This window comes from Uloborus diversus, chromosome 6 (assembly GCF_026930045.1).
Source record: "Uloborus diversus isolate 005 chromosome 6, Udiv.v.3.1, whole genome shotgun sequence".
Lineage (NCBI taxonomy): Eukaryota > Metazoa > Arthropoda > Arachnida > Araneae > Uloboridae > Uloborus > Uloborus diversus.
The window spans coordinates 97,624,114-97,640,645 of record NC_072736.1 but is presented as its reverse complement, the minus strand read 5'-3'; the positions used below and the strand labels follow the sequence as shown (position 1 = coordinate 97,640,645).

Below are 16,532 nucleotides of genomic sequence, written 5' to 3'. Positions count from 1 at the left end.
ACAGTCTGTGCGTTCATTTGTTATACGAGACAGGCACAGTCTGTCCGTGTATGTGTTATACGAGCGAGGCACAGTCTGTGCATGCTTAATACGAGCGAGGCACAGTCTGTGTATGCGTTATACGAGCGAGGCACAGTCTGCGCATGTGCTATAAGAGCGAGGCACAGTCTGCGCATGTGCTATAAGAGCGAGGCACAGTCTGTGCATGTGCTATAAAAGCGAGGCACAGTCTGTGCATGTGCTATAAGAGCGAGGCACAGTCTGTGCATGTGCTTTAAGAGCGAGGCACAGTCTGTGCATGTGCTATAAGATCGAGGCACAGTCTGTGCACGAGTTATATGTACGCATAAAACCCTAGGTATACGCTATAACGTCCCCAGACTGCGCCTCGTTTGTAACTCTCTTCTCCCTCCATGCGTTTGAGTCTTGAACGGCCTTTAAAGGGTTTTAATTTAAACAAATAGGTATTAAAAATCCAGAATTGTTTTAACTAAGAAATTTCAAGAGTTACAAATATTTTTAATAGCTAGTCTGTAATTAAAGTCGACTTAAGAAACTAATTACACGATACCTGGGTACTATGTGCGTACTTGGGTATAGCTCAATATCAGAGGCTAGGACGTATCGTGTGCGAGCTAACTGCCGAGCTGTATTCCTCGCAACGTTGATAGGATAAGGAAGCTTTTTGGACTGAAAAAAAGCACAAATTAGTTTTTTTGTCAAAAACACAAATTGAGACAAAAAATTATATAACCTATAAAACATTCAATTTTCAGTAAATTTTATCGGATGTTCTAAGATCTCAAACAGATCTGCGGAATAAGTTTTCTTTTTCCTTGTCATGACATCGATTTTCGTCTTCATTATCTCGTTTTAACGCTTTCATGACCCTATACTTTTACTTAATCAAAGTCTACAGGATGTCTATTGCAAATCAGCCTTATATTTCCATGGCTTTGCTACGTTTTCCCTGCCTTTCTATACAGATAACATGAAGTTTTCTGATTTGGAAACTGATGGGTTTTTTTAATATTTATGCAGATATAAAATATTACGTTTGACATTTATCGTTGACTTATACTAATCTTTTTACAGTTTTTAAATCTTTCAAATTTTACTTATATATTGATATTATTCTAGTTTACTTTTAAAGCTTTATATTAATACTAGCAGTACGTGCACGGCGTTGCCCGTGCTGACAGTTTAAAAAAAGTTCGTTAAATAAAAAAATCCACGCCTCCCCCCCCCCCCCCCCCCACGCCCGATGTGAAATGATCATTTTTCTTCAACTAAAATGCGTACGCACCTTTTTAAAAAATCCTACTTAAATATATATGGAATTTTAAACTATTCGCCAAAACCCATAAAAATATCAACAGTAGCTTAATAAAACTCAGAATGTCAACAACTCAAATTGTCTTCAACTGTATAGTTTTTCGCTTAACGCGCCAAGCAACCACGCTACCGTAACCCTGCCCTTTAGCGAGTGAAGCGGTTTTTTTTTTTCGGGAATTGAAAATGTTTCGCACAATTGAATAATACAACAAATCAAATTATTTACTTAGATAAGTAAATATCTTCAACTACAGGAACAAACACAAACTGAAGGCAAAAGAAAACAAAACCTAATAGAAAAATTCCACAAAATCAAATTATGTTCATGAATATCGAAAAAAAAAACACATTCAAAAATCAGTTCGCTGACCACATACGTGTCTGAGCTGCGCGGCATGGTTCCTTGCAGCTATCGACACTGTTGGCCAGCGCCCACTCGATGAGTTAACTTACCCCACCATCTATTAGGAATTCATTGGACTAAACAATTAAACATTTAATTTGCAATTACAAATATTTCGGTCAATCTGATTTTAAAAAATAGCCTACAGCCTTCCTCAAAAAACGGACTATTCAATACAAAAAAGAACTTTTCAATTCGAACCAGTAGTTTCTCAGATTCGCGTGTTCAAACAAACTCTTCAAATTTGTATTATTAGCATAGATAATTAAATACAACGGTAAACAAAAGATAAAACTTCTTGCAGAAGTATGAAAATCACAAAGTTAGTAGCTGAGCAGGGAAAACAACTTTAACACACCTGATGAAGAGAGGCTATACATTAATAGAGAGTCATGAAAAAGATTTTAAAATAAAATTAAATGTAAATATATACAGAGAGATAAGCAATGCTAGTTACATTTCGAATTTCGGAGATCAAATCAAGTGGCTCTGTCCCAGCTGAGCAATTAATGGGGGCATAGATCTCCATTTCCGCCGTATCCCACGTCGACTCCAGCTTCTGGGGTCCCATGGAAGTCTCGTAAATCAGATGCCACGTAACGTTGAGACGGACGCAAGGTGAGCTGCAATTTCGCAGATAGAGTATTTTCCTAACTGCAACCGGAAGGTCTGTTCCTGGGGCGTAGACTGAGACGGACACTGGACCTTCCCAGCGCCGGCATAATTCAGGAACATGTTGCAAAAACTCATAGGTGCCTTGTGTGCTTAAGGTGACGCTCTCGTTGAACCCTGGTTCTGAACCTATCAAGAGAATCAAAACATTTCTAAAATTCCTTCACAGGAAAGATAGACTAGATGTAAACAAAGAATTGCTCAATCACGTGCTTAGCATGGACAATAACAAATTGGGGCCAAGCAGACAACGAACGCGAGCCCTACTGGTTAACATTTTCTTTTTTTCAATTCTAGAGGAAATCTCCAAAAGTGGCACTGTGGCAAACCTTGTGGAAACCTTTTTGTTTACTTTCAGTCTATGTATTTCGTGAACAGAGTTTAGCTGATGATTCTGAGATTCAAAAATTGTGACAATGGAATCATTTTTACTTAAGAAAATGTCAAGTTTTTAATACGTTACCATAATAGTTTCGTTTGAATGTTTAATGGCTTAAACTCCCAAAAGCTTATACAGTGCTAGAATTTTCTTTCGGAGAAAACCTCTGGTTGGAAGCTTCTTTGTGGGCCCGCAGTGTATAATGCTTCTTTGCGGGACGATCTGGATCAAGCTAAGTCTTTTTTTTTTTTTTTTTTTTTTTTTTGCCCCTCCTTAACGGACTAGCTCAAGTTCCTTAAAAATGGACTACTGTTTAGGTCTCATAGCAGATATCTGATAGAAACACCACAAGTTTACTATTTTAGCCGCCAACATGAAACAGATTTCTGCTTCCTTCTCGCGTGATATTCCGACGCTCCGCCGAATTTCAATGAACTTAAAATGCTCTTTGCTACTTTTTTGGCGAGAAATTTTTCGAATAACTGGGGTTGACCTGGTTAAACGCATAACAACCAAAGATCACCAATGAAATATAGTGCCAAGAAGAATGCGAAGACCTATTACATGACAATGAAGAAAGTGATGGATCTTTCACTTAGTGAAAACTGTAAATTTCCTAATAATCACTTACCTTTTCTTTTCCTCAAAGAGAAAACAAATTCCTCATTAAATAGATTTTGGCTTTTTCAAGATAAGGATGTGAACATAAAAATCAAACTACTGGAACACTATTCGTACACATACAATCAAAAAACTAAAACAGCATTGGAGAGACTTAATATCAGTAAGATATGGTTCTATCCATCTGCACAAATGATAGGGTCTGGTGGGGTAAAGTGGTCATAAAATCATAGGTTTTTCAACTTATGTGAATAATAAATACAATAAACTCTTTAAACATTTAAACTTTTTTTGTTTTTATATTACATTGCATCATTAAAGAACACAGTACATTGAGTTTTAGGAAAAATAATATTGATTTAAGTAGTTTTATAACACTTTCTTTTCCCTTTGTATTTATGACCACTTTACCCCATGGGGTGGGGGAAAGTGGTCATAGCATGGGATAAAGTGGTCATAGTTAAAAATAGATGCAGAACCATTATAAACAACCCTATTGTTTGTATATTTCGGTTATTTTTATAGTTACAAGTATATGCACAAGCATATGTGTGTGTACACGAGTATATACGTGTCGTATAAACATTAGTAAACACGTTCATGTATGAGTAGATACATGTGTGCATCAGATACGTGCATGCACGTGCCTACTCAAGTATATACGTGTATACACGAGTATATAAGCATGTATATGTGATTACCTACAGGAGTGTATACGTGTCTACACGAGTATATACGTATCACGTGTATATACGTGTCATGTGTACGTACGGGTATATACGCGTCTAAACGAATATCATATGCGTGTATGTACTAGTATATCGAGTACATACGTCCATACCTGAGTATATACGTGTACAGTAGACGTATACACGCTTATATAAGTGTATGTACACACATAAACGGGTATACACGAGTTAATTCGTGGATACATCTAGTGCGTGTTTGTACGTGCCTACTCGCATATACGTATGTACTTGCAAACACGATCATGTCCTGTATAGACGTATATAATTACATTTACGTGTATACACCAGTACATGTATGTATACACGAGTATATAAGCTTATATACATGTGTGCCGGCAGAATGAGCAAAAGCTTTTGGGCAAAAATCTAAGGAATGTGAAAGGGGATGATAAGAAGCAAAGAATTATAAGGAACTTACGTTCGCTGACACGCTACATGCACATAAAGCCAAAAACTGATGGATGCAAACAAATCGCAATTTTGTTACACAAAGATGATTTTAACCAACATTTTAGTTTTAAAGAAATATTTAGAGCAGTTGGTAAAAGTTACGGCATGTAGTAGCTCTAATACAAGCATCGCAACAAAGGTGCAGCGACAGATGAAACTTTTTCAAAAGTCTCGTTATTGCAAGAGAGTGCTTTGTGATTGCGACGCACATGTATTACAGCAGCAGGCCGCAAATTCCATCAATCGCTTTAAAACTTTCTTGAGACCTAAAATGTTGTGTTAAATTTTCTTTGTGTAATATATAAATTTGTGACCTGTTTTGCATCCATTAGTTTCTGGCTTTGCGTGCATGTAGCGCGTCAGCATTGTGTTAGTGACCATATGTTCCTCATTATTCTTGCTTCTTATCCTCCCATTTAACACATTTAATAACTCGCCTAAAAGTTTAAACTCACCCTGTTTACTTGTATATCATATGCTTGTATGTAAGTGTATACTCGAGTACATACGCGTATATTCGTGTCTACCTGAGCATATAAGTGTTTATACATATACGAGTATAAGCGTGTATGTACGTGTATAGTCGAATGTATATGTGTATAGATTTAAAATTCTTGCAGATACTCATATACGTATTTATTGATGCATTTATGTGAATACATCTATATACGTCCCTACACGAGTATATGCATATGCATATACTCGTAAATTCAACCCCGTTTACTGTAAAAACAATACATATTAAGTGAAATTACTATTTTAATCTATATCTTCCTTACACTTAACGATTAAGTGGCATTAGAAGAACAATATTTCTTAAGCCTCGTATTATGACCACTTTACCCCATCTTACTTAAATTGTTCTAAAAAATTATCTAAAAGAGATTCAGCTAACTGCTAATGAGTAAGAGTTCTTGAGTCATGTAGAAAGCTTCCTATGCAGTCAATCTGTTCATAATTCTAACAAACAAAATTTCCCAAGGCAGTTAAAAGAGGTGTTTAGATTTTGAAACTTTTCATATTCACACAAAATATTTTTTTTTCATCAAATAAAATTTTGCCAGTTGTAAAATTTTGTATTCAAAATGTAGTTTCTAACTGCCCTACTCTATAATAAAATTTTCACATGCATTCAAACATTCATTTTCAAGCTATAGCCATTTATTTCACGAATGACCACTTTACCCCATTGACCACTTTCCCCCACCAGACCCTACATTTTTATGCATATATTTGTACTTTATTCCCAAAATTTTAGACTTTGGTTCTTTATTGTGATATACTCAAATGTAAGTTAACATCACGTATCATAATATGAGATATCAACTTCCTAAAATGTTTTTTTGTATTTATTAAATAATAATTTGCTCCTGTTGTGGACGTGACCGTAAGTGTTACCCTATACAACTCATTAATTTTAAAATACAAAATACTTTATGCATCACAATGGAAAGACCACGTTTTACAATTCCGGGAATAAAGAACAAAAATGTGCGTAAAAGTGTCACACTCGAGCAAATGGATTGAGCAATAACCGACATTAAATCTCAAGAGTTAGAAAAAAAGTTTTTAGAATTGCATAGGTTCAAGATTTTTCTCCTTTTTATGAAATTCTTGTGCTACAACGGAGGCCACCAACCTTTTTGTATACCTAAGAGCACATTCTAGGATATCGGCCTGACGGCGTGCATTTTTTTTTTATGCATACACAAAATATATAAAAAATTAGTTTTAAAAAGGTGATTTGGCACTTAAAATATTTTGTTGACATTCTTATGCAAAATGAATAATAACCTAATAATTAGTACAAAATCTATGAAGTCTAAAACATAAAAAATTCGATCTTCAAAGATAATATGATTTTCGAAATTACATTTCATTGTTTATTGTTTCGTAATTAGGAGAGTAGGGTGATTTTACAAGTAGTAAGCAAAATTTTCAATGTGCTCATTTGAAAGTCGCTGCATGTACTTTGATTTTAAATGGTATTCATTGTCGAAACTTTTTGATTCACACGAGTATATAATTTGAAAACGATTTTAGTATCTAAACTTGCTTCCCTTAGTTATTTTACAGAAGTTATTTGGCACGATGAATTTAAGGACAGTCTTGTAATTGAATATCCAACATTTCTATGCCTCCAGTTTTTCTGTTCGTATGTGAACAAGCTCTGGAAGAATCTGTGTCGTATACAACTTCTAAATTTGTTTGTTCAATCTTTAAAGTGAAAAAAAACTTTTGCATGGCATTTGATTGAAAACAAAATTATTTTATCCTGATCACACAGGGCAGGCACACGAAAAACGATCCAGTGGCGTTATTGTACATGCGAGAACCCTGTAATACAGAAATCAAGAATTGAATGCAATATTGTTCTAACACAGCCTTTCTCAAACTTTTCTGGCCCGCGGACTGGCAAAAGCTTATGGGGAAAATTCGCGGACCGGTGATGGTTTTATGTTTATTTTTAAAAATAAACACCTGTTATTTAACATAAAAATCATGTGATTTTTTTTTTCTTTAACTCATCGGCGAGGGAGTTTCTCCTTTTTCTTCTCTTTTTGTTTATTTTGCAAAACAAAAGAGAACTTTTAACTTGGGGATTGTTAGACACAGTAGTTGAAAAAATTTTGCAAACGAATAAGAGTTTTTTATTCCTCTTTTGCAAAATAAAATCAATAATAAATGAATTAATGAATATGTGAACAAAACTTTTTTCAAATTCAAATGTTGAGAAAGGGATAAGTAATTATTACAATAATTACGCATAAGTAACAAACATAGCTGAAAAATCATAGGAAAGTACAATAATTAATCACAACATTTGCGTAAAAGATGTCTTATAGGGTAATATTGTTTTATTATGGTGTTTTCTTTTCTCTCTCTCTCTCTCTCTGAGTAAGAATATTTTTTCAACGTAGACGAACAAAAATCTTAGAGGACCGAACAGATTTTTCTGCCTATCGCTGCCTGCCCGCCGAACTACCGGTTGAGAATCGCTGTTCAAACACAAATTCGTAGCTTACTAAGCGACGACTTTACACAATATGAATTTTTAAAAAATCGTATTCACAAAGCTATTCGCGCAATAAATACTATTACGATATTTGTGCTAAATTATCATCAGCGGAAGACTTTCACAAGTCAAAGAAACACTTCATGCATTCATAAAAACCCCAAATGATTCCTTTTAAAGAATCATAAAATATTAAGTGCGGTTTCCGACACGCATGCGAGCATTTATTTTGAATTCATTTTGAAATTGATCTAGAATTTGGATGGTTCCCATCATTTTTCGTAATAATTTACTCGTGTACTGGAACTAATTACGAAATATTTATTCCTACTCAGATTTACTATTAATACTGTGCATGAAATTTTAAAATGCATATCAAAATTAATAGCACGCTCAAGATTCCTAAAATTTTAACAACGATTTTTTAAAGTCTAACTTGATCTCTTGTGAATATTTCAAACTGGAATGGTATAAAACTGGTTTTTTAATCCAAGGAGGAAAAGACGCACACGATTTTTTAGTGGTTACCCTTTATAAACCAGTTCAGATATTCGTATGAATATTATACAAGAAAGTGGGAAAAAAATGTTAACACTTTTGGTTTCTAACGCGTTGCTTATAATTCCTGAAAAATTAATGAATGTCAGATAATTATAAGTAACAGATTAACGGTCATTACAATAGGACTAGCTGAGACCCATGCTTTTTTAACTTTTGGCGAGTTTTTGAAAGTCTTTAGAGGTCGTCCAAAACTGTTTATAAATATGTTTATGAAAAAAAAGGTACACGTGACAAGGGAAGTTCCATTTCAACTTGTTTGAGCAAATTTGCAATGAATGATCTAGCGTGTACCACAAAATTCAACATTTTGAAACACACATTATCAATTCAATTTGCAAGAATGTTTAATTCTGTAATGCTCTATTGGGCTTTTTGTCCCAATAGCCTTAATAAGCTAATCTGCTCCAGGCATTTGTATTTTTTGAAGAACTTGATTTATTTTAATCTTAAAAAAAATTTCATTCAAAATCAATGTATTTTTCGGAGTTGTACATGCAAGTTGTTTTTCCTGCTTAGAGCTTTTCCTAACTTTAGATTTTATTTTTAAAAATTCATTTCATCTAGTCGTTAACAAGACTTATTTTGGAAGAAATAACAGAAGGAATGACATTTTGGCCACATATTCTCACCTTCAGCTGGAATATACCTCTTGACAATCGTATACTTGTCCCGTTTCTCGATGTCCCATAATGACGTCACATTGAAAGGGACAACTGTTTGCTCTTCGGTGGTATTCTTTATGATGAGTCTGCGCGTGTGTGCGGGGTTGTGCTTGAGTTGGGTACCAACTGGAAGAAAAAAATAGTCACGATATATTTCATTTAAATTGTGTATTTCTAGAAACTTACAGAATCACTGCAAAAACGGAAAGTAACGGGAAAATTATATCTAAAAAAAAAGCTAATTAGGGTGATCCGGAAAATCGAAGTTTTGAATTCTCACGTTCTCCACCTCCAATTTTGTTTCAATATACCTAAAAGTAGTTACAGAAATATTTCATCACAAACAACCAATATTTAATTTCATAATTTGTGGTTATTTTGTCGTTTTTTGATCGAGCTAATTACTTGAAAACAACTTTAAATTATTAAAAGACAAAAAACAAAAAATAGGCACAAAAAATTAAAAACTTGAGCTGTTTTGAGCTGCATTCAAAAAACGTTTGTTTGTCACTTAATTTCGCTAAACTACTTTCAAATATATTAGAACGATATTTGAGAATGAGAACTTGTAAATTCGGAACTTCGATTTTTTTGGACATTTCCAATGCTGGTTAACCAATTGAGAGGAAATAAAATGGAGGGAGTGAAGAATTTCATTCGTGAAGCAAAGACCCCAAGTCACGTGACAGATTTTAAAGCAAAGCGTTTGAAGAAATAAGGTTTCTTTCACTAGCTTCACGCAAAACGTGGCAACCATTCGTCGTCGCTCAGTCAAATGACTTGGGGTCTTTGCCATAGCTTTTGCTAAGCCAATGATTAGACTTGCTCCCTTCATTTACTAATTCTTGCACTAAAAATTCACTCATTGAGGACCGTAAGTTCCGAAGCAGAAGTTCAGGAAATCTAAGTTTGCGGTATTTTCAAAAGTACACAACTTTTTAACATAACTTCTTTTCGCAAATATAATTAAACATCGATGACTCAATAGTATGCAAAAGCATAATAATGATTTATAAATTTTTTTTGCAAAATAACTTATAAAATAAACTAAAATTTAAAGGACAGATATCGTTTACTCCTTTCAACAACGTCATATCTCAAAAAAAATAAAAATAAAATAACGTGATTTTTTAGGAGAGCAATTTTAAATTTTAAAAGTAAGAAAACATGAAAACTGTATTTCAAACCTGTGATTTAACTTTTTCTTATGCATAAGGTCGTTTTCAAGAAAATCTGGTGTTTCTTCTCTGTTTCATGAAGAAGTATAAAAGGAATAAGTTTTTACACAGTTGTGTTTTATTTATGACGTTCTTACACTAAATTTCAAAGATACTATTACAAATATATCAAAATATGTCATTATTGTTACTAATTGTTTTCCTTACAATACCAACAAAGAGGCAAATTGTGCGTTATTGATTAAAAAATAAGAATGAAAAATGCTCTTTTTTGTGCGCAATACTGTATTCGGAATAAATGATACCATCATTCGCTAAATGACATAGATGTTTCATGCCTAATATATCAAGCACAACCCAAGATGAGGCATTCCTGAAAAGAACATTCTGAAAATACTTAAAAATGCAACTACGACACTTTTGCTCTCCAACGGCAAAATACAGTCGAACCTCCATATATCGAACTTCCACATATCGAATTTTTCTATATATCGAAATCCCAGTAAATTTCTACTTTCATTACATAGAAAAATTATTTCTATTTTTCGAAAAAAAAAATTTTTTTCGAGATATTCGTAGATTTTTTTTTTCCTCTTTAGACTGTTTGTCTCATGAAAAATAAAGGTTTAGGGGAGAAAATTATGTTCACTAAAGGTTGCTACGAAACTCATAAGGAACCTGGGGTTGAAGGTTCTGTAGATAGTTAATTGTTTCGTTCCAGAGTTCTTAAATTCCCTCAAGTTTATTTCAAATATCTTAGTTGTAACCAGTAACATTGTAAAATCAGTTTCAAGTCATCCCTTTTGTCTGTTAATTATCGTTCCTAGTCGTTTTAGCTGCAGTAAAAATCATTCAAGTTAAGTAGGTTAATTTTTTTACTTTTCTCTCGATTTGTCAAAACAAAAATCCCCTAATGTTGCGGATCAAGTTGAATTGCCAAAGAATGAAGATGTATGAAGGTGCAAAAATGTAATTTCTGTTATTTTTTTAATTATTAACTTTCATTTAATATGGTGCTCGTATAAATTAGAAATTAGGTTTCATACACGAAAATTAGTTTTGATTTTAATGTTTTAGGAGATTTTTAGGAAAAAATAAGATCGTTTCTATATATCGAAATTTCTATATATCGAATTTTTTCCGAAAATTTGCTACTTCGATATATGGAGGTCCGACTGTATTACGTTGTAGAAATGCAGGTCTTGCAGAGGCATGCTGCTCATTCATGGCAGTTCAAAGACACGCGTAACTCAAAATCGCTAATTTTTTAGGTATAATGTTTTTGAAAGGAGTGAGCGATCTGTCGCGCAATTGTCCTTAAAAAGTTAAATGAGTGCAAAACTCCAACTTTAAGATAAAATTTTTGTAAAATTTAAAATCCACCAGAAATCATCCCTATTAGCTGATACTAGATAAATGGGTCGGTTGATAACAATTGTACTTCCACATTCCACCGTTTTTAAATAAATTCGACATCAGCTCATCTGCCTGCGACCTTGCTGACTCATCGCCTAATGTAGTGGATTACCAAAAATTTAAACAGTAAAAATGTGCTGCTGGCTACGAATTCCGTTCCGGTTAGGTATCACTGGGAAAATATATACAATCAGAAATAATAATAATTAGGAAAAAAAACATTGAACTACTCGTTTAGAAGAGCAAATATGTTTTTAACAGCTTTCAAAGTTCGCAAGAACACCCACGTATTCGTTTTGTCATTGCTACCATTTCATTCTAAAACTTAAGAAAATGTACAAACATTTATGGCCACCTTAAAACATTTGTCTTTTATACCCAAATTTTATGATTTCTTAACAATCCAGTAAGCTTTTCACCTGAAAGAAGGGGTCATTGCGTCAAATCCGGTAATTCTGATTTTTTTGCCAAGTTGTTTATGATACTGTTCCAATAAATGAGGAGTTGACATTCAAAACGGTTTATATCCACTTTTGGAAAAAAAAAGTTTTTTTTTTCGTTTTCAGAATCTCTAGTAAAAGCTCTATCGACCCATGAATTTCTTTTGTAACGAAAAAATTTATATCTACTGTTAAAAAATGCGTAAACATTGGTTTTACCGTCTAAACGGTGTATATCCATACCCTTATTTCTCGCCAGGTCTTTTACAGCAAAGTGGAACTTATCCTTTATTTGCCAGCATCTACTCATTCACTTTCATGTCAAAAGGGCACATATCCAAATTTGAATTTGCCACTTCTAATTTAAAAGTAGTTCACAAATAAAATAGACGAGCGAGGCACTGTCTGAGCATTTCAAATCAAGCATGATGCCCGTCCGTATTAATAGATCGCAGCACCTTGCGCCTTGTGCAAGTTTGTTATCAGTTTGGCAAGCGCAAAATCAAACTGTGATTACTAAATTAATATTAAGTAATTGATATTGCAATTAAGATGTGATTAATTAATGATTAAATTGTGAATAATTGAAAAATTGGGATTGTTGAATATTTTATTTAAATTTTCAAGTTTATTTCCGAAGAAAATGTGTTTTTTTTTTTTTTTCAAAAGTGATGATATTCACTCTTTTACACCAAAAAGGAATATATCCAAAATAAAATTGGAAATTTAGGTCTGATAAAATTGTGAAGAAATTCCTAGACTTATGCCAATAGCCTAAAACATGGGGGAAAATTCGAAATTCTAACAGTTAGTGTTAAACGTTTTTTCGTTTTACCAAAATATATATATATATATATATATATAAAACTGGATATAATCCGTCTTGAAAGTAAACTCCTCAAATAGTCCAAGTTTTGTCCTCCAGTGCCGGACACAACCTAGTCAAAAATCGAAAAACCGTGTAATTTGTGCTGTAGTTTTTTATGATTTTAACCTTAAACGACTTGTTTTTCAAAAATACGTATTCTGAACGTTTTTAAAGTACATTCAAAATTTGCTACAGTATGAATCTGGAACAAAACTTTAGATCCAATAGCATCCGAGATAAAACCTTTAGAAGTTTTTTCTTTTTTTTTTTCAAACCTCGCAAGATTTAGCAACATGTTGTCTTTCTGAGTGACTTTATCTCAGAAACAATTGAATCTAAAGAGACAATTCTAGATTCAGATTGTCAAATTTAGTCCACTTCAGAAACGTTCATAGTAGGTATTATTGAAAAATCAGTCGTTTCGGGTTTAAATCGGAAAAACTACAGTAAAGTCTAAAATTTCACGGTTTTTTCGACTTAAGAAAAGTTTCACTTGGGGTCAAAATCTTGTATTATTAATTGGATCACTATCAAAAACAACTCAGCCAAAAATGAAAACTACCGGATCTGGCGCAAGGTCTGATGAAAATGGTTAATGGACTATCATCAAGCTTTCAAAAAGTTTTCTTTGTGGGGGAAAACTAGGATATTATTTCTTATTTTCGCAATAAAGTTCAAAAATTTCTCAATTCAAGTAACTTTCATTGTTCAAATTATTGCTTCCTCCGAGTCAGGAAAATATTACGGAACTGAAAAATATTCTGAATGTTTCCCCTCAACACTGCCAGTACCATCTGTGGACGTTAATTAGTTTCGCCGTTGCAAAATTATTTCCTGTGTTTTTCCTGATATGAGTAACATTATTAAACGGGACCTTGACATGCATTCTCTACCTTCATGCTATGCAAACTAATTTGGTTTTCTGATCTCTTCCTTCTTCTAGCTGAAATTTTCATGTCAGTCCCAGCAGCAGAGATTTTTTTCTCAGTTTGTGACGTAGGTTTAAAAAAAATAGTGTGCAAGATAAACCGACATTTAATTGATCATAAAATCGAACTCGGCACCGAGAAATTCACAAAAATAAGCTGTTAAAGTACAAGTACGTGCTGCTTATGAATTATATCCCAGAAAGTAATGGGAAAATCTTCATTAGCTCAAATTTAAGTTATTTTTTCTTTAAGAAAAAAAGCTTGATTTTTTCTCCAGCTAAGAGATGGTCTGCAGACTTTCTCAAGAATCCTCGATGCACGTCACTGCGTCGTGCTGTTTCTGCTACAGTGATGTCAGTATTACTAATTTTAAAACTGCTTTTAAATGTTTTTCGCTTTTTTCTTAAAGAAGGTTTTTCTATTGATTTGCTTTCAGACAATAGTTAATTTTACTAGTGTATGACAGTCTAAACAAAAATTCATAACACGACCTCTGCAACGAGCGGTAACAAACATAACGTTCTGTTACGAAGTAGAAATAAAAATACCCATGTTCCTTAAAATTCAAACATTGTGCCTGTTAGATTTTTACCAGTATGCTCGGGATTTTCGTAGATGGTTAAAAATCTCTCAAGCGACGAAAGTTAATTGATCAGTATGAGTAAAGCTTGGACACTAGTCTGCAAATATTACTGTTTTCTCAACCGGATATTCTTTGCTATTTGTGTGACTTTTTCTTTTGACACTATAACACTGTTACCACAAAGGGGCTGAACTCAAATATTACATTTGGAGATACATACCAAACATTATGAGAGGGTTCTATGGAGATTTAGATTCTCCAGTTTTGTGATATCCCTTTATTGAGAACCTTTTTCTCAAAAATTCCAAACTTTAGCTATTTTCCAAACTATCCTTTCATTGAAGATAAGATAACATTCACACTAGTAGCTAAAATTAATTTGGCGCAAAAGTGAGAGGCATAAGCGTGATCGTTGGTGGTGCTTCTCATTTCGTAAAACGAGGATGAAAGCTCGGCTATGGCTTTTCCTGACTGATTAAGCATAAAACAAGAACAAAATTACAGTCTCTGGATTTTATTACCGGACTGTTAGAATATATGCTTCTAGCTCTGCCATAAGCACGACTTCAGCAGTAACTTAACCACATTTATATGTGGTTCGGTTTCGTTGAAAAATCACTTATCATGAAACCATTCAATAGTGTAGTAATGAAAAAAAATCTGAATAAGTAGCAATCAAAAGAGCGCGATAAGCATTTTTTCGGGACGCATAAATTATTTGCCCTTGCGATTTCGTTAAGAAAATATAAGGTCTCAAAGACTGGCAAAATTTTACGAAAAGTCACCAAATTTATTGAGTTTCGGTGAGTAGTGGAAAACATTTTTGACGCGCTTGGCAGATGGATGTCCTGTAGATAGCGGTAATAGAAACGCTAGTAGCTAGCGTTAATTGTTGACCACTTTTTCGTTTCTTCATTCTCCTAAAAGTTTAGTCTTACCAGTAAAAGTTAAGTTACCTGATCCAGTTCAGCCTTGTTAAAATAAAGCATTTACCTGCATGCCAAACATTACCAAAAAATATTATCAAATTATCTTGCTATGGTATGAGTTTCATTGTTGGTGACGTCAGGAGCGTTACTCAATCAATGAATCGGCTATTATATACATCAGGGAAACGGGGGCACAAGGGCAAATAATTTTTGGGTCAAAAATAGTCTCAATATGCTCTTTCAATTGCTGCCTATTATTCACCCTAATATTCGTGTGGTTCCTTGGTTAGTACCCTCAACATCTTACATTCCAAGAACACAAAATACAAAACTCACCACTGTTCTCCGTCCAGGCGAGAGACACCTGTGAAGTCGTCGGTGGTTCTGAACTGATCTTGGGGTGTTCTTCTATTTGCTTGGCTATTTGCGGGGCGCGGTGTGGGTGCGACGATAACGACGCAGGGCACAGTGGCCCGAGACGAGACCTTGTAGGTGAGAACGTTGAAGACGGCGAGTAGAACGTTGAACAGCACAAAGACAACCACAAATAGACGGCCCTCGTTCCTAAGCCACATCCGCGCCTAGAAAATTAAAAAGAATATGTAATCAAAAAATTTAACTAAATTTCATTCACTTAAAAGATAGACAGGGTATAAGCAAAGAATTGCGCCATTTGGCGACCTCAAAAACGTGCTTGGCTTGGACAAGAACAAATTGCTACCAAGCAGGAGGCGAATTCGAATCCTATTGGTTTCCTTTTTTTCACTCAAGAGAAAAGCTTAAAAAGTGACACAGCGACAAACTTTCTGAAAAACTTTTTGTTTACTGAGGGTATATTGAAATTAGGGTACTTTTCTGATTTCGCATCTTTCCTTGTCGCCAAGAATAAGTGAAATAGCTTTTTTTTTGGTACTTTTCCGTTAAATTTACGCCTTTTAGAACATTTTTTCTATTTTTGGCGTTTTTAATTCATTTATCGCTATTGCAGACGAAAAATTCTGAAATTGACAACGTTCAACAGCTTTAACTTCGAAATTTTAGGATTGTCACATGCTTTTATCTTCTGCCAAACGCTTAAAGGAATTTTTCTATTGTCTCCAAGACAGAATGTAAACAAGTCACCGAACAAAGTAACGCACCTTTGACGGGAAAAGTACCTTTTTTCTTTTTTTTTGGGGGGGGGGGGGGGAGGGGGGAAAGACATTTGTCACGCTGCTTATCAAGAAAAAGAGCAGGAAAAACAAGTGTGTACAAATAACAACAGCTAAATTTGCTCTAGTAAATAATTCCCTATTATGCTTCTTAACTTTCAAAACGCTATTTAGCAGTTTTATTTTATGC

The 16,532-nt window shown here is 34.0% G+C and overlaps 1 protein-coding gene across 1 annotated transcript in view; it reads right to left on the bottom strand.

Annotated features, from left to right (window-relative positions):
- LOC129223828 (beta-1,4-glucuronyltransferase 1-like) overlaps positions 1-16,532 on the bottom strand; it is an 86,116-nt gene that overhangs the window by 17,104 nt on the left and 52,480 nt on the right. The window contains 5 exon segments of the mRNA XM_054858188.1: positions 572-690; positions 2,196-2,539; positions 8,816-8,974; positions 15,531-15,612; positions 15,614-15,772. Coding sequence (XP_054714163.1) covers positions 572-690; positions 2,196-2,539; positions 8,816-8,974; positions 15,531-15,612; positions 15,614-15,766 — 857 coding nt within the window. The 5' untranslated portion in view covers positions 15,767-15,772.